Source organism: Rana temporaria, chromosome 11, assembly GCF_905171775.1.
Source record: "Rana temporaria chromosome 11, aRanTem1.1, whole genome shotgun sequence".
Lineage (NCBI taxonomy): Eukaryota > Metazoa > Chordata > Amphibia > Anura > Ranidae > Rana > Rana temporaria.
Window position 1 is genome coordinate 28,699,921 of NC_053499.1, and position 19,341 is coordinate 28,719,261.

Here is a 19,341-nt window from a genome sequence, read left to right on the forward strand (position 1 = left end):
CTCGGTCGGAAGCTGAATTCTGCCGAGGAAACTGGTCGTGTGTACGGGGCCTATGTCATCTGTTTTTTTTTTAATATCTAATTTATAAGGTTGGTCAGTCTACAACAGTTTTCATTGAAATGTCTCGCATTTATTCCTTAAACTACATATACATATGCCTAAGGTGTTACACTGCATGGAATATTTTTAGGGTTGGACCAACATGGGTGCCTTCTTGCAGAAGCATTCCAGAGAACAAGATCTGTGCCATCAACTTAGACAGGCAGACAGCACAGCCCGTTATGCTTCACTTACACTTATGTGTTCCTAGGCATTTGGCTTAGTACATTCTTTCTTTCCTTTGGAATCAGAAAGACTCATAAGCTGAACCATATCGATCTAGACATATGGATAGTAAGAAGTTTGTATTCCTTGTTCGCATCACCACAGTGTTCTCCACAGATTGGTCATAGTTTTATTGTAGCTCATGCATGATGAAGATTTGTTCACTTTTTTAAATAGAAAAGAAAACAATGAGTGTCTAACCACAGGACACTTTAAAGCTGAATTCCAGGAATTTAGAAACTTTGCAAAAAGTTGAGTTAAGTCCAATTAGGTGCATGCCACCTCCAGGACTTATCTCTATTAGTTATATGTGACAGGTTTATTGCACTCCCGGAGGACAACACACAGGCTGTGAGAGAGTAAAGAAGCATGCAGAACACCTATGCCCACCTCTCCCCTCTGCTGCCTATTCACAGAAGCCTTTGTATTTTGTGAATGAGTTCACATAATGCAAAGGCTTCTATGAATAGGCAGAAGGAGGGGCGAGCATAGCGGTTCCAGTGACAATGCATATCATATCTCAGAGACAAAGTCTGCGTTGGAAAACTTGCCTCCTCTAAACATTGGGTTTACAGGTATGAACAAGGCAGTTATATAACATTTAGCTGCCATCACCGACTGTTGGTCTCACCAAAGGGTGGCGCACTTGCTATGGAGACCAAAGGGTGGCGCACTTGCTATGGAACTTCTGTTTTGTTGTGCCATCGTACGTGCTGTACGTGACCGCGTTCTTGACGTTCGCAATTTCCAACAACATTTGTGTGACCGTGTGTATGCAAGACAAGTTTGAGCGAACATCTGTCGGATCTCATGTTAGTAGAAGTTTGGTGAGAGATGATTCGCATTTTTCAGCTTTGTGTTTTTCAGTCCATTACAGCCTGACGAATGTGCTATCTCTATTAAGAACGCTAGTTTTACCAGACCGAGCGCTTCCGTCTCATACTTGATTCAGAGAATGCGTGGATTTTGTGTATCGGAATTGTCTACACATGCATGGAATTTACGAGAACGGATTTTGTTGTCGGAAAATTTGAGAATAAGCTCTCAAATTCCGATAGAAAATGTCCGATGGGGCCTACACAGGGTCGGAATTTCCAAACCAAAAGCTCCAATCGAACATTTGTTTTCGAAAATTCAGAGCGTGTGCACGCGGCATTAGGGGTAGGTGCACACTAACATCTTCTGTGATAGTTTATCTTATTAGGAATTTAAGAAAGAGTTGGGTTGTCCAATCATCTTCCCCAATAAATTTTGGCCACCAGTGTTTGGGGGTACCACCAGACTTGGAATTGTCTTTTGATTTAGCCTATAAAGCCTCGTACACACGATCAGTCCATCCGATAAGAACGGTACAAAGGACCGTTCTCATCGGTTAACCGATGAAGCTGACTGATGGTCCGTCGCGCCTACACACCATCGGTTAATTAACCGATCGTGTCAGAACGCGGTGACGTAAAACACAACGACGTGCTGAAAAAAACGAAGTTCAATGCTTCCAAGCATGCGTCGACTTGATTCTGAGCATGCGTGGATTTTTAACCAATGCTTTTGCATACTAACGATTGGTTTTGACCTATCGGTTAGGCGTCCATCGGTTCAATTTTAAAGCAAGTTCTAATTTTTTTGACCGAAGGTTAAATAACCTATGGGGCCTACACACGATCGGTTTGGACTGATGAAAACGGTCCTATCGTGTGTACGAGGCCTAACAGTTAGATCAGGTGACTACTCTCATGAATATGGTCATCTTTAAGGTAGCCACATAGAACTTAATTTTATCCTCACTGCCAGCTATTTTATTTAGGCAGCCCGGGTACCTAAACAGTAGATAGAACGCAATCGCAGTTTGGGTGAAAATTAATTACCTGGCTCAGTCCATTATTTAATAGACTTTTGTTTGGCCCGGTGGTGCTTGCAGGGCCACCCATGGCTCAATTTTTGTGTGATTCAGCAGGATTCGGACGACGTTTGAGCTGTCTATGGGGACCTTTAGACAGCAGGACATTGATAAATAACCTTCTCAGTAGGTGTTTGTGTATTATCTTGCAGGTTTGCAGGAGCATACAAGATAGATGCTCATTTAATGTACATGGCTTATCTTGGCTTACTCATATTGTGGAAGCACTCCTTTCATCGTTTGATGAAGATAAATTCAATAACAGGCAGAGAAGTATCCCTAGAGAACAAAGGCTCTATAAATAGAGAGGCAATGATAAAAATAATTAGATGTGTGTATGTTCCTGAAAAAAGTGGTGCTGTGACAGAGCTTGCTGGTAGAAATATGCTGCCTAATTACTCAGCGACAAGCTCAGCGCACCCTTTTGCTTTAGCTTCACTAGGTGGTGACATTTTTTTAAACAAATACACTGCACTGCTTTTTAACCCAGTAGTTATCTGGACATATATTATCTCCTGTACATAGGTGGGAATAAGGCACTGGCTGTTCCGCTGTACAGAAGGAGATAGTGTGACATGGGCATTGGGGGTTAAAAGAGGGCCAATAGGGTGACCACATTTCCAAACTACCATTCAGGGACACCCTCCCTTCCCAAAAATCAGCTTGTGCTTTAACGAATCACAGCACAGTGATTAGACACAAGAGGCGGGATTTATGATTTCTCCAATCACAAGCAGGGGGCGGGGATTGTGCGCCTCCAGGCATTCCCAGCCAGGACAAGTACTGTCAGTGAGTAAAGCAGTGATGTGGTGGCCTTTTTTGGGGGCATCAGATTGACCCCCGGTGGTGGCTGTGTCAGTTTCATTCCGGGACACTGTATTGTCCTGGAATTAAGGTGCCCGGGACAGACCTGCAAAATGTGGGACTGTCCCGGGCAATCCGGGACACCTGGTCACCCTAGGGGCCACATGGACCAAGTGGTCAAACAAAAAATAAAACAACCTTTTGCCTCTGTTAGAAAATGTGTCCATACAGCTGCTGCATCCATTGAGACATAAATGGAAATGGGAGCACATGGATGCATGGAACACCTGTGCATTTTGTACTGGGTGTATAGATAGGTATGCCCATGTGAATGAGGCCTTAAATATTAAGTGAAAAGATAAGCGGAAACATTACTACTCACTGGAAGGAGATTCTGCTACCTTCAAAATATATTTTAAAGTGTATCTAAAGGCTAAATAGTGCAGCCTAACCTAAACATTGCGGCTGCATTGCTTTCCTTTTTTTTTGCCATTTATTTTTCATTTTTAGTTGGCAATCATGCCGGTTACACACTTCATGTCCTAGGCTGACAACGCACACTCACTGTACTGTATCTAGGAGCAGTGTTATCACCCTTGGCTGATCTCTCCTCCTTTGGATTACAGAACTCTTTCCCCTCCTCTTATCTCCATTACATAGGAAGGAGCTATGATTAAGCACTAAGTTATAGTGCAAAACGCGTCAGCACAATGGGTATCCTTTAGAACTGAAACATATAGAAAGAAAAGGAGGGCTGTCAGGGACCTGCCAATAGGCTCCGGCGTGCACGCATGCGCACACATACTAATGGTCAGAATCAAAACCAGTCACCTATTCATGTGCGCAGGCGCGCCTCACATGCACACGGATATGTGCCAAATGCGCGCATCTGCGCGCCAAATGTGCGCGCACGTATGCGCGAGCATGCGCCTACTACACGCGCACGTGCACGACGGGGGCTCGGGGGGGGGGGCGGTAACGGCAAGATGTTTTTTCACCTTAATGCACAGGATGCATTAAGGTGAAAAAACACGAAGGTTTACAACCACTTTAATGAGATTTGATGGTTTTAAAACTACTGCAGTCACTGGCACAACGTGCCGTTTCAACTTTCTGAAAAGCTCTGAGCTGGGAGGAGGAGAGGGCCCAGTTTGAATATTAAATCAAAGTCAAGACTTCCAAGTAAATTCATCTTCCTACTTCTCTGGACTATTTTGCAATGCCGTTTTTAGTGAGAGTATTACTATTTTGAATTCTTCAAGAATGCCAAGAACCCACTAGGCCTGGCATATACTGAAGAAAATAGCAATGTCACTGTATAACTGCATTTCACTTCATCTATTGTGTACAAACCTCGTCATTTTTTGTTTATCCGTCTTTCACTTCTAACGTTAATGACAAACCATTATCGAGCAATCAGAGTTCAGCTAAATTGGTTCTGGAAGTTACATGCCTAAAATACACTTTGTTTGACATTTAAATTATATTTTTCTTGAGCCCGAAGAAGAATTATTTTGGGGGGATTTAATACACTGTTGTATAGATTGGAAATGCTACCCTATCCGCTAATGAGTTATATTATAGTCACAACAATGTTGTTGCAGTGGAGTGAATTATCTTGATGGACTGCTCCAAACAATGAGAAGCTGCAAGGTAACCGATCGGATCAGAACGCGGTAATGTAAAACATACGACGTGCTGAAAAAAACGAAGTTCAATGCTTCCAAGCATGCGTCGACTTGATTCTGAGCATGCGCGGGTTTTGAACCAATTCTTTTGTGTACTAACCATCGGTTTTGACCTATCGGTCAGGCATCCATCGGTTCAATTTTAAAGCAAGTTCTCATTTTTTGGACCGAAGGACAACAGACCGATGGGCCGTACACACAGTCGGTTTGGACCGATGAAACTGAACTTCAGTCCGTTTTCATTGGTTTGGACCAACCGTGTGTACGCGGCCTAAGACAACATTAGCAGAAGTTGCCCAAAGGGTGGTGCTAAAGAGCTGAAAAACAACATAGTTTTGTGTTTGTTGGCCTACAATTCTTTGACGTTTGTATGCAATACAAGATCAAGGCCAACGCCCTTCACACAAAATTTGACTGCTTTGTCCGCAGAAAGTCTGATCGTGTGTACGAGGCTTTAAAGAAACAAAACATTAATTTTCTGAAAATAACGTACTATTAAATACACAAATGCCTTATATGGATAATAAAAAGAAGTTGTCTTTTTTTTTTATCCCAGTTCAATATAACCTTTTCAACCCAATGGTTTTCAAACGCTACATGGGTGTTTATGTTGCAGAAATAGAAAGATTTTTCAGGTTATTATGATGATTACCAATATAACTAACTGTTTCATCTGGTGCACCTTAAAGGTTATAGATATATTCCCAGGTGTGCGGTGTATTTATTCTTTCAATGAGGAACTGCAAGAGCCGGTTCACGCTCAGCCGCCTGATGAGTCGCGTCCCATTCTATGTAATAGAACCGTTCTAATAGGAGCGACGCAAGTCGCTCCGACTTAGAAAAAGGTTCTTGTACGACTTCAGGGGCGACTCGGGGCGATTTGCATTGACTTCTATACAGAAGTCATTTTGCTAATCGCCTCTGAAGTCGTCTTCAGGACGACTTGCAGAGTCACCCCCGAAGTCGTGCCGCCGCAGTGTGAACCGGCTCTAATTTACAGCTAAAGGCAGGAATAAAATGCAATATGTTACTACAGAATGTTTCATTTCTTAGCCGATTGGGTAGGAGACTGGTTGACATTATGTTTTTTTTTCTAGCTTGTGACAAGCTGAAGGTAGTGGTGGTGTATTTATTATGGGGGAAGGGTGGTATATGGGCTAATCCTGGTTATTTTTTGAAACGTCTCTGGATATAATTCTTAACTTGAGAAGTAGTTTCTCACCTTTCCGGAAAGTCAAACAGTAGGCGTTTTTGTATTATATGAGAAGATTAAATGAAATGGGAGAGTCATTTAGAACTAATGTTTTATTGATTGAGATGATGAAGTAGGAGTATTAAAAATCTCTCCTGTTTATTAGTTGTGGTCAAGATATATACAACAATTTGCACAGGATGATTTAGAATAAACAGTTCTTTGTTATATCTGATCCTTTTAGTTACTTGTCCGTTGATCTCATAAAAGTGGGTTCTCAGGTGAGACCTTATCGGTTGTACGTTATGTCCTGGTGAATGCAGTCAAATTCAAGTCAATATTTTAAAATATCCGGTTCAATGTCCTTTAGAAAGGATTTGACCTTTTTTATTCGTGATCAAGTCAAGTAATCCTTGTATGCAAAAGTCTGACCTGCACAATCTATTTTCCAAGTCATCAATTTATACCATCAGTATACTGGATGGTTCTAGCGCTGATTAAGATTGAATTATTTCTGTACAGGCACCCATTTTCTGAATATGATCTTTGATTTCAGTAGTGATTAGTGAAATGATCATGTTAAAAGCCCCTTGTGTTTTGTAATTGAATATTCAAACTATGCCTTTAAAGTTATAATTTTGCTGATTAAGTAAATATATGTTGTAGTATCTTGTCTTGTTATAAAACTGTGTGCACATAGGCAGGAAGTTTGGTTGGCTGTGGTCAGCCAATTCCTGGAATTGTTATATTTTCTTTCTCATGTTGTCTATTTTAACTTGTAAGGCCCCTTTCACACGGACGGAAAGAATGGTGCTTTTAGCTGCAGATTCTACCGCAGATAAAAGCACACAATGCTTTCCTATGACCCCCTTCACACACTGCGTTTAGCTGTGGTTTGGTGCAGATAGGAAAAATATAATTGACTGCGTCCAGGAGCGATTTGGCGCAGCTATCTGCACATAACCGCAGGTAATCGCAGTGCACTGTGTCAGCTGCATTTGGTATGAATCTTAAGGGGGAACTCCACGCCAAATTTTAAATAAAAAACCATCATGTGTTCCCCTCCAAAAGCATTCCAGGCCCTTTGGTCTGCATTGGATTTTAAAGGGGAACCCCCGTACGCCGAACAAACGGTGTGGGGTTTCCCCCAAAATCCATACCAGACCCTTTTCCGAGCATGCAGCCCGGTTGGCCAGGAAAGGGGGTGGGGAGGAGCGAGCGCCTCCCTCCTGAACCGTACCAGGCCGCATGCCCTTAACATGGGGGGGTGGGTGCTTTGGGGCAAGGGGGCACCCTGCGGCCCCCCCACCCCTAAGCACCTTGTTCCCATGTTGATGGGGACAAGGGCCTCTTCCGGACAACCCTGGCCGTTGGTTGTTGGGGTTTGTGGGTTGGGAGCTTATCGGAATCCGGGAGCCCCCTTTAATAAGGGGGCCCCCAGATCCCGACTCCCCACCCTAGGTGAATGAGTATGACCCATTCACCACTACACAGGTTTTAAAAATCATTTATTAGGCAGCTCCAGGGGTCTTCTTCCAACTTCGGGGGTCTCTTCTGCTCTCCGGTGCCTTCGGTCTTCCACGTCGTCTTCTTCCCTCTTCTCCGGTGTCCTTCTGCCCGGGCTTCTACGCTATCTTCTTGTAGCTCTTTTACTAGCGGGGGCCGGTCTTCCACGTCGTCTTCTTTCCTCTTCTTCGATGTTGACACAACGCTTCCTCCTGCTGTAATGCCGGGTGCACGGTGTGCAACGATTTATATATGCCTCTTATGACATCACAGTCCCATCATGCTCCAGGTGGTGACGACATAAGGAGGCGGATATCACCCGGTGACCATTTCATTTATTAGTCTATAGATTCCCACACTGTCTTCCCACAGCTGATTCTTCTCACCGCTTTGGATCCCTTGAGCCACCATCTTGGACTTGGTTGTTAGCTGTAACTTCCTGATGAATCACAGCTGTCTCTGTACAATGTCCCAGGAGGCTGCAGCCAGGGGTTCGGTCGAGTGACATCATCTAAATCTAGGGAAGGATTGAGGAGGTAGGAGCTGATACAAACTGTACTCCCTCTCCATAAAATACATGCAACTTAGTTAAAGACTAAGGGAAAGAGAGAATGGGTGGTACTTTACTATTTGAGGGAAGTTCCAATTTTTTGGATCAAAAGCTTTATTTAGTGGTCACAGCATATTACTAAAAGCAACATTTCAGAGCCACTAATGATCCCTGTATCATTTAAATTACATCACTAACCTGATGAAGGGGTCCTGCGTGGCTCCGAAACGTTGCCTTTGTTAATATAATGCGACCACTGAATAAAGCTTTGGATCTGTTTGGAGAATCCTCGGTGTGCTGGTGACATATGTTCAGCATGGAATGTCTATGGTTTTCAGCCAATGGTTGCTACAGCACCTACTGACACCGAACAGCTCAAAAAAAATTGCGTTGGGAAAATGTTGAGTATACCTGTTGCATTTGCTCTAGAGCTTAGTAAATGAGGTGAAGCTTCACTTTACAATGAATCCCCAATCACATTCCAATCACAAGGATCTGGTTAATTACAATTGGGTATGGCAAGATGGATCGTGGCAAAGATTGGTGTATCAGAGATGGGCCTTATCCCAATATCCTTTTGGAATGAATCATTGGTGTGGTGTGTGAGAAGGCATTTATCTGTTAGATACAGTAACTCTGGATTTTACTTTATAAAATGAAATCAATAGCCATCGTTTCTTTTACGAGTATTGAACTTAAAAGTGCGAATTCCTGGTCCTTCTCTGGAGACAGGAAAGAAAAATCAATGTCTGAAATATGCTTTCTCGTTTAAAATAAAGTTGGCTACATCTTAAAATTGCAATATGCTCAAGATTAAAAAAAAATACTGTTCAATTTTATCCCATATGGCTGAATATGCAAGGCAAGTAGAATAGTTTTGCATGTAAAGATGAAAAATTTAGTATTCATAAATGTCTGACCAGCATTCCTATGACCTGTCTAAGTTCCCTCTAGACATCATTTTTAAGAGTTTTACAGATTTTATTCTCATTATCCATAAAGGATCGCTGGCTCAGCAGAGCTAACATAAGGTATTATATTGCTATCGCCTCCATGTGACATAATTAAAATTAACAGTACCTGTTCTCTATGTTTTATTGTGCTGTAAACAGCATTAGTGAGGCTGATATATTAAAGGAAAAAAATAAAATAATTGGAGGTGCTTCCCATACCAGCCAATTTAGATGATTGCTTGTGTGTACCAGCCTGCTACAGATACATTGCAGCTGTAATCTTCCATTGCACAGAACCAACACTGTCCCCAGCAGGTTTATTTTTTCCATATAGATCTTTAACCACTTGCCGCCCGCCAATGACATATTGACGTCGGCAAAGTGGTTGTAGAATCCTGACTGGACGTCATATGACGTCCTCAGGATTCTGAGCCGCTGCGTGCCCCCGGGGGCGCGCATCGCGGCGGTTATTGTTGCAGGGTGTCAGTCTGACACCCCGCAACACCGATCAAGGTAAAGAGTCTCTCACAGACTCAGTGCCAATCAGTGCCACCAATCAGTGCCACTCAGTGCCAATCAGTGCCACCTCATCTGTGCCCATCAGTGCCGCCATATAAGTGCCCGTAATTGAAAGAGAAAACGTACTTATTTACAAAAAAAATTACAGAAAAAAATAAAAACGTAATTTTTTTTCAAAATTTTCAGTCTTGTTTTAGTTGTTGCGCAAAAAATCGTAGAGGTGATCAAATACCACCAAAAGAAAGCTCTATTTGTGGGGGAAAAAGGACGCCAATTTTGTTTGGGTACAGTGTAGCATGACCGCGCAATTGCCATTCAAAGTGCGACAGTGCTGAAAGCTGAAAATTGGCTTGGGCGGGAAGGTGCGCAAGTGCCCTGTATGGAAGTGGTTAATATCTGTCAACTACAATACAAATCAATAGCGCTTTAAGCTGAACTCCGGACTGAATAAACTGCTTAAATACACTGAAAAATTGTTTTACCTGAAAAAGGATTTGTAATTGTGTTCATCCAGGTATTGTAATCAAAGCAATCCCTGCTGTATGGCACAGTCAGAGATTGGTGACCTCACTTTTCTGAACTGAAGTTATGCAATACAGCGTGGTCATAATGAACCTTCCACCAAGCCTGTGATTTGAATATGAATGTCTCCTTAATAAGGCTGGGTTCACACTACGGTTTTCCCGTCCGTCAGCCGCATACGATTTATATGAAAAAACGTATGCGGCTGAAACGGACGGGAACGTATAGAACCGCACACATGTGCGTTTTCCATTGACATTAATGTTAAAGGAAAACGTATGCGGTTGCCATACTGTTTTAAAAACGACCGCAAAACCGTGGTTGAACACGGTTTTGGGTACGTTTAAAAAACGTTTTGCCAGCAAATCGTACGCACCCGGATGCATCCGAGTGCATACGATTTGCAATGCATTCTCTATCTATACGTTTTCCCGTCCGGGCCCGTACGTTTTCAATACTGAAATCGTATGCGGCTGACGGACGGGAAAACCGTAGTGTGAACCCAGCCTCAGGGACAGAAAACTTAGCCGCCCCCGCTGGAAAAAGACAATAACCCGGCAGAAGGGATTCCTGCATCAACACTGTCTGTGTTGATGGGGGAATCAATCAAATTTGTTTCCTGCAACTCGTGGCTGCAAGAAAGAAATCTGATCCATGTATGGCTGACCTAAGGTGCCTGTGCTACTTGTGAGGGTAAACATGCTATGGTATCATTTTGACACATTGGAACTGAAGAAAAGACCTGGAGAAGCTATGAAGTCTCTTTAACAATACACAACAAGTCCAGTTGGATGTGACTAACTACTACTAGCTATGCCATTGCCTGGAGGAACAGGAACCTTCACAGACATCCCAAAGGAAAAAGAAAGAAAAAGTCTTCTGTGTGCAGCAGCCCCCCTCAGCCCCCCTAATCATTAACTGAGCCCCATCTTGATCCAGCACAAGAGACTCAGCTGTCTGGGTCTCTCCCTCCTTATTGGCTAAGACAGCAGTAAAGCGTAGTTGGCTCCGGCTGCTGTCAATCAAAGTCAGTAAGTCAATGAGGAGAGAGAGGGGGCCATGGCTCTGTGTCTGAATGAACACAGGGAGCTGCAGCTCGGGTGCCCCCATAGCAAGATGCTTGCTGTGGGGGCACTCGGCAGGAGGGAGGGGCGAGGAACGCCAAAGAGGGACTCGAAAGGAGAAGGATCCAGACTGTTCTGTGCAAAACTACTACACAGAACAGGTAAATATAATGGGGCAGATCCACAAAAGAATTACGCCGGCATATCTAGTGATACGCCGCGTAATTTTAAAGTTCCCGCCTCGTATCTTTGTTTTGTATCTACAAAACAAGATACGACAGCATCTGGGATCGATCCGACAGGCGTACGTCTTAGTACGCCGTCGGATCTTAGGTGACTTTTTTCCGCCGGCCGCTAGGTGTCGTTTCCGTCGAATTCCGCGTTGAGTATGCAAATTAGCTAGTTATGGCGATCCACGTACGTACGTACGTACGTACGTACGTACGTACGTACGTACGTACGTCGTTTGTGTTCGTTTTTTCCGGCGTATAGTTAAAGCTGCTATATGGTGGCGTACTCAATGTTAAGTATGGCCGTCGGTCCCGCGTCGAAATTTGAATTTTTTACGTCGTTTGCGTAAGTCGTTCGCAAATAGGGATTTGCGTAAAATGACGTCACCGTCGTAAGCATTGGCTTGTTCCGGGTTAATTTCGAGCATGCGCACTGGGATACCCCCACGGACGGCGCATGCGCCGTTCAAAAAAAACGTTGTTTACGTCGGGTCACAACGTATTTACATAAAACACGCCCCCATTACATCCATTTGAAGTCCGCACCCTTACGCCGCCAAAGATACACTACGCCGCCTTAAATTACGGCGCAAATTCTTTGAGGATTCGAAAAAAAAAAAAAGTTACAGCGGCGTAGTGTATCTTAGATACGCTGCGCCCGGCGGAAAGATACGCGGAGGTACGTGAATCTGCCCCAATATGTTTGTTATTTTGAAACTAGACTTTAGTATCACTTTAATTGATACATATACAAGAATTTCTGTAAATGGCTTAGAATCAGCCCAACTTGATTTTGTTCTGGCAGCAAACGGGAAACCCCATACCTCATGCTTCATACCGTTTATACAAAGCTGATAGAAGCAACATTCCTTTATAAAGGAAATTGTTTGTTGGGGCCAAATTGACTCTAATAAACGATTTAAAATGGAGTTAAGCTTTAGATGCATGCTATAAGAAAAAAGATACCCAAGTCTAGGTCCATTTTAATCTTGTCCAAAGACTACTAGATTCGGACCAGCAGAACTTAAAATATGGAACCTTGTTTCAAATGAAAAGGCTTATATTTAGAAAATTAAATTACTATTATTAATAACAATATTGATAGAGCTTATATAGTGCTTCTAGCTATAACCAACCTTAAAGCAAGTTAGTATGCAGGTTTTCTCCAATACAAAATACCAGTAAATGGTTTACATTGTGTCCAAAATCCCTTTTATTCCAAGCCTTTTAAAACCATCCTTTAGAATTGGTCTAACACATGGCTCAGCAAACATAACCTTCTTCAACTGTATTATTACTGCTCTTAATGCACTTTAAATAGTACATTTTATCCAGGCCCGGAGCACATGGCAATACTGTGCGTCTCCATTTGCAGCATTGACAGAACAAAAAAGAAATAAATGAAATGCTTTTAGACACAGATATGGATTGTTTTCCCACATGGTCCTAAATGGAACACTACTACAGGATCTGTTTTATTTAGAAAAAATAAAATAAAAAATAGGTCCAACCAAAGCAACAGGTATCTTTTAAATTTAGAAACGCCTTCTTTCCTTGCTGAAAGCGCCAATTACCTGGGAAGAAAATACAGTTGGCTTTCTCAAGCTTGTTCTTTGGAGGATTTGGTAACACTTGGAGTTCAGTGTATTACTGAGAACTGCTTTTTAGATAATCACTAGCTTCAGATAAAAACAAACATGTTTATAGAGGTGGGCGAGACGGGAAAAGGCCTAAGGCAGAGTTACAGGACGTGCAGAAGACTGTAACCGATGGCATTTAGGAAGCTCTATAAAAGTGGAATATAGGTTATGGCTTGACGAACTAAAGGCCAGCAAGATGTGTTTCGGAAAAGATAAAAATTACCTTTTAGTGCCTTTTACTCCTTTATATGCAGTAGAGCGTGTGTATATGCTGCTTTTATCGGCACATTAGTTTTAGTCGCAATAAAATTGGCACAGTTGATTTGGTCACATTAAACTGGACACAAGAAATTTCACACCTGAGAAATGAAGCGATAAGTCTGGAAAAATAAAGTTATCACACCAAAACTGGGAGCAGTAAACCTAAAAAAGTAATACAGGCATACCCCACTTTTAAGTACACAATGGGACCAGAGCATGTATGTAAAACGAAAATGTACTTAAAGTGAAACAATACCTTTTTTCACTTATAGGGTGTAGTGGGGGGGTCAGGTAGTGTAGTGGGGGGTGTTAGGAGCTATAGTTAAGGTCTCAGGGGCTGTAGTGGGGGTGACAGGGGCACACTGGAACAGGGCCGGCTATGCTCCCTGAGCTTCAGCTCCTTCTACTGCGGCTGCAAAATGTCTGTACAGTGCTTGTAAGGCACTTTACATACACTCACGGGTATGTCCTTACTCGCGAGTGTATGTAAAGTGAGTGTACTTAAAGCGGGGTATGCCTGTACTGGGTAACTTACCAATAGGCCAAAATTAACTGCTAAACATAAAGCTTAAATTAATTCCGAAATATAACAGTAAACCTCAACCTACACTGCAACATGACCTCTAAACTGGACTTAAATTCCCAATATAAATGTTTAAACATGCAGATTTTAGAACAAATTTAGAACCTTATAAAACCAAAGGAAGGAGCCTAATTGTGTTCCAATAACTTGCCTCTTAAGTTAGCCAATAAAAGGTTATCACTTAATTTCAAAACTTTCTGTATAATTAAAGGTACAAGGCTCTACTACAATATATGTGAGGAAATTTGCAAACATTAGACAGCAAATAGACCAGTGTCGCTCCCGCTATCCATGTGTCTGGCCCCCTCATCAATATGCATGCATTCCAATAGGGGGGGGGGTTGGAAGAATGTGATTACAGCCAGAGGCTCTTATAGGCTTCAACAAAGGGTGGGCTTGGTGCGAGCCCACCCAGTTGTGTGAGAATAGCGAATGAATATTCGCTATTTTCTCACTGATCCTCTTCCAATCCTGAGACCCATCACGCGATTGGCTGAAAGGACAGACAATCCTATTGGACAAAAATAAAAAACAAATATGCCTAGGATAAACAGTGAACTCTATGTACAGTAGCAGCTGTTTCAATCTAGTGATAAAGGTGAAAATGGTGTCTTAGGAAAAGGGTTAACCCTACAAACAAAACAGCGCTAGCAAGTTGCCTAATAATATATAAAGGTAAATGGTGAAATGATCCTCAACGAGAAATGTATTATCATAGAACAATCCAATCAAAATTATATATACAATGAGTGTAAGATATGTATCCAGTGAAAAAAGTCCAACAAAAGGATGATATACAGTATATGGCACAAAAGTGAAGTGAACGTTCTTGCTCAGATATGAACGTGCTGTATATCCTACAGTAAAAGAAACAACAAAGGTTGCCTATTCTCACACTGACCCTTCTCTAATCCTGAGACCTATCACCCGATTGGCTGAAAGGACAGACGATCTAATTGAACGCCTAAGGCCCCGTACACACGGTCGGTCAAAACCGATGGAAACGGACTGAAGGACCGTTTCATCGGTCCAAACCGATGGTGTGTGGGCCCCATCGGTCAGTTATCCTTCGGTCAAAATTTTTAGAATTTGTTTTAAAATTGAACCGATGGACGCCTAACCGATAGGTCAAAATCGACGCTTACTATGCAAAAGCATTGGTTAAAAACCTGCGCATGCTCAGAATCAAGTCGACGCATGCTTGTAAGCATTGAACTTAATTTTTCTCAGCACGTCGTTGTGTTTTACGTCACCGCGTTCGACTCCATCGGTTTTTTAACTGATGGTGTGTAGGCACATCAGACCATCGGTCAGCTTAATTGGTTAACCGATGAGAACGGTCCTTCGGACCGTTCTCATCGGATGGACTGATCGCGTGTACGCGGCCTTAGAGGAGGAGAGAGGAGACACATGGCGGAAGCTGCCGTGATGCAAAGGAGAAGGAAACACCCACCCATCCCCCCTGGAATCGCTGCCTGCCCGCAACCTGGATGGGGTAAGTGCGGGGTTGGATGACTGACCAATCGGGGTGGTTGTTTGCCTCCCCACCAAAAAAAAAAAAAAACAGCGGCCACAGAAACAGGCACTGAAAAGTGTAAAGCTCTGTCTCATTGATACATCTTTTACAGCTGAAATCAATTGAAAGCAGTTTTGGCTATACACACACTCTTTAACCACTTGCTGACTGCCCTATAACACTGTGTGCAGAATCATGTATATTATTATTATACAGGCTTTATATAATGCCAACAGTTTGTGCAGCACATGAGGGTAGACAGTACAGTTACAATACAATTCAATATAGGAGGAATCAGAGGGCCCTGCTCGTTAGAGATTACAATTTATGATATATATGTGATCCTGTGCTTCTGCCTGTAGGGGGTGTCCGAGCGGGAGGACATCACAGGTAACTTTGCCTGGATCCTGCGATGCAATCCAGAGTGTGGCTCGGGGTTACCGCTTTTGGTGGTGAAAATTCACCCCGAGCCACACTCAGGAATACCGCTAGGGAGGTTAACTGGTTCCATTTAAGGCCGATTGTAGTCCCATGTCCTTTTTTGCCATTTATGAGTTACCAATATACCATTACTGGGGTAGGCTTTTTTGAAAGTCAATATTTCATAACATTATGGTACCAAACCTCTACGACTAAGCCCAGTCAGGGTGAAGTGCATCAGAGGTTTGTGGCCAAGATGAGGGAAGTATGGCTGAAGCTTCTGTAAGCTAACCAGTAAATTAGGTTGAGCTATGTGGAGCGCAATCCCCCAATTTTGCAATTGTGATTATGGTACCAAATCCTGTAACAACCTAATCTTATCGTATAGCAGCTACCAAAATTCCAAAGGCTACAAAATGGCAGGGATTAATAGTAGATAATGTCATCTTTGGTAGAGGATGGAAGAAGGAGCATCTTCGGAATGCTCAAAGGAATCTGACCAAATAAAACTTCCATAGGACCCCTTTCACACTGGGTCGGTTTGCAGGCGTTATAACGCAAAAAATAGCGCCTGCAAACCGACCTGAAACAACCGCTACTGTCTCTCCAGTGTGAAAGCCCAGAGAGAGGGCTTTCACACTGGAACAGTGCGCTAGCAGGACGGAAAGAAAAGTTCTGCTAGCTGCATCTTTGGAGCGGTGAAATAGCGGTTTGTATACCGCTCCTCCACCAATCCTGCCCAATGAAATCAATGGGGCATCGCCGCTATACCGCCGGCAAAGTACCTCTGCTGAGGCGCTTTGCGGTGGTTTTTAACCCTTTCTGGCCCGCTAGCGGAGGGGGGTAAAACCACCTGAATAGTGCTGTGAAATTGTCGGTAAATCGCCGCTGACGCCGCCCCCTGCCCCAGTGTGAAAGGGGCCTAACTGATAACAGATGCACTGGGGTTAGTTTACTAAAGGCAAATAGATTGTGCAAGTTGCAAGTGCAGTTGCACTTATTTTCCCCAGAGCTCAGTGAATGTGGTGAAGCTCTACTGATTTCCATCATCCAATAATGTGCAAGCAAACATTTTTATGTTTTTTATATTTTCCTTGCACCTGATTGGATATTCCTTTAAAAAGTGAAGCTTTACCACATTCACTGAGCTCTGAGTGCAACTGCAATAGCAAAGTGCACAGTCTATTTGCCTTTAGTAAATCAACCCCAGTGCCTCCCTTGTCTACTCACTGCAGCATGTTTGTATTCCAAATCTAAAAGTGCCTTTGAAAGAAATCTTCTAAATAAAAAACAAAGGGCCAGATTCTCAAAGAATCGCGTATTTTTGCGGCGGCGTAACGTATCCGATTTACGTTACGCCTCCGCAACTTAGACGGGCAAGTGCTGTATTCTCAAAGCACTTGCTCAGTAAGTTGCGGTCGCGTAGCGTAAATCGGCCGGCGTAAGCCCGCCTAATTCAAATTTCGATCAGGGTGGCGTGTTTTATGTAAATCTTCTGTGACCCGACGTGATCGATGTTTTTCACGAACGGCGCATGCGCCGTCCGTGGAAATCTCCCAGTGTGCATTGCCCCTAATACGCCGCAAGGACGTATTGGTTTTGACGTGAACGTAAATTACGTCCAGCCCCATTCACAAACGAGTTACGCAAACAACGTAAAATTTACAAATTTTGTCGCGGGAATGACGGCCATACTTAACATTGGTACGCCGCACTTACGCCACCATATAGCAGGGGCAACTTTACGCCGGGAAAAGCCTAACGTAAACGGCGTAACTGTACTGCGTCGGCCGGGTGTACGTTCGTGAATTCATGTATCTAGCTAATTTGCATACTCGACGTGGAATTCGACGGAAGCGCCACCTAGCGGCCAGCATAAATATGCAGTTACGATACGACGGTGTAACACAGTTACGCCAGTCGGATCTACGGGAAATCTATGCGTAACTGATTCTAAGAATCAGGCGCATAGATACGACCGGCCGGACGCAGAGATACGATGGCGTATCTGGAGATACGCCGTCGTATCTCCTCTAAGAATCTGGCCCAAAGAATACAAAGAAATTATACAAATAGGCCGCTATGATTTCAATGTCATGTCAAAGTCAAGTCAGATTCAATTTCCATCTTACCTTTTGTCGTATCTCTTCTTCCATTTTCACTGGTGATCCCAATTCGGCCACTTGCTTGACCCCGTCACTAGCATAACCACCATATTCCCAAAGTACATAACTCTTGGAGTGTGAGCCGCCAATAATTGCAGACCAGTGATTAGCTCTCCCTGTTGATAAAAGAGAAAAATAATGAGAGCCTGTATAGCAAGATCAGAGGACAAGCGATAAGGAGCCAATCAGTTTATGTGCTGACAGGAAGCATGCTGATATTAGTAAAAATCGGGGCGCACCGCTTTGCTCTTCTTTTAACTGCCCAGCTACAGGTTAGGGGGACCAGGACCACCTGGGCTCAGATTAAGTGGGTTGAATGGTGCTGCGGCCATCAGACTGAGGACATCTAGCAGCAGAAAAAAGGTACTGCAGGGGAAATGGCTGAACTGAAGTTGAATATTGCAGCAACCAATGGTTTTATTAACATTGTAATTTTTGGCTGGGGTCCTGCTTTTTCATTTAGCTTTAGGGCCCCTTATTTAGTTACTCCTCAACAAAACATTTTTGCAGGGGTTTTTGTTATTTGAATGTACCTTTAAGCCTGCTTGTTCACTTAATAACAATTTTAATTTACTTTTACCTCCTGCAGCAAGTCAAGAAAACAAACGCAAAAAAAAAAAATCCTCTAGGTTCTCATTACTTCAACCCATCTGCATTGACATTAATTCCTTTAACCTGGCACAACATAAGAGGCATGCTTACAGCTGCTACCTCTGCGGGCCTGCACCAATCTCTCCCAATAATATACGGTTTCCGCACTGCTGGTGATTTAGCATACAAATGTCACTCTATGATCTACTTCATTACTCACATAAAAAATAAGTTTCTACTTCTAGCCACATACTAATATACTTCAGGCTAAATATTAACAGATTAATCTCCACTGCTTGTCATTATGAATTGCGGCTTTACAGCGGTAAGATTTTAAAGATTCTGCATAGAAAAGGAGGCATCTACAGTAAACAGCTAGTGGAGTCTACTGTGAAAGTCCTCGATATTCAGGACAAAGACAAAGGGCACAGTAAGCAGTGATTCATTCAAGCCTTGTCTTGATTACAATAATAATTAACAGGACACAACTACTTTTCATAAGGCTTTGACCCCAAAATTGGGATAGTCCAAGATACAGAAAATTTGATGGTTGAATGAAAAGAAATGCCCTCGTACATTATCTATTACTTATGATAGGATGGAAATATTTAAGAAAAACATTACGGATGAGCAAATGTGGCCTGGTTCAATTCAAGCTGGTGGGGAAAATTCACCCCGAGCCACACTCAGGAATACCGCTAGGGAGGTTAACTGGTTCCATTTATGGCCTATTGTAGCCCCATGTCCTTTTTTGCCATTTATGAGTTACCAATATACCATTACCATATTACCATATCTATTACTTATGATAGGATGGATAGGATGGAAATATTTAAGCAAAACATTACGGATGAGCAAATGTGACCTGGTTCAGTTCAAGCTAGGTCAACGGACCCCGCAAATTTAGCACCAGACA

The 19,341-nt window shown here is 42.9% G+C and overlaps 1 protein-coding gene across 1 annotated transcript in view; it reads right to left on the bottom strand.

Annotated features, from left to right (window-relative positions):
• The window catches only part of SPON1 (spondin 1), a 343,817-nt gene that overhangs the window by 155,125 nt on the left and 169,351 nt on the right, over positions 1-19,341 (bottom strand). Inside the window, 1 exon segment of the mRNA XM_040328285.1 lies at positions 17,802-17,950. Coding sequence (XP_040184219.1) covers positions 17,802-17,950 — 149 coding nt within the window.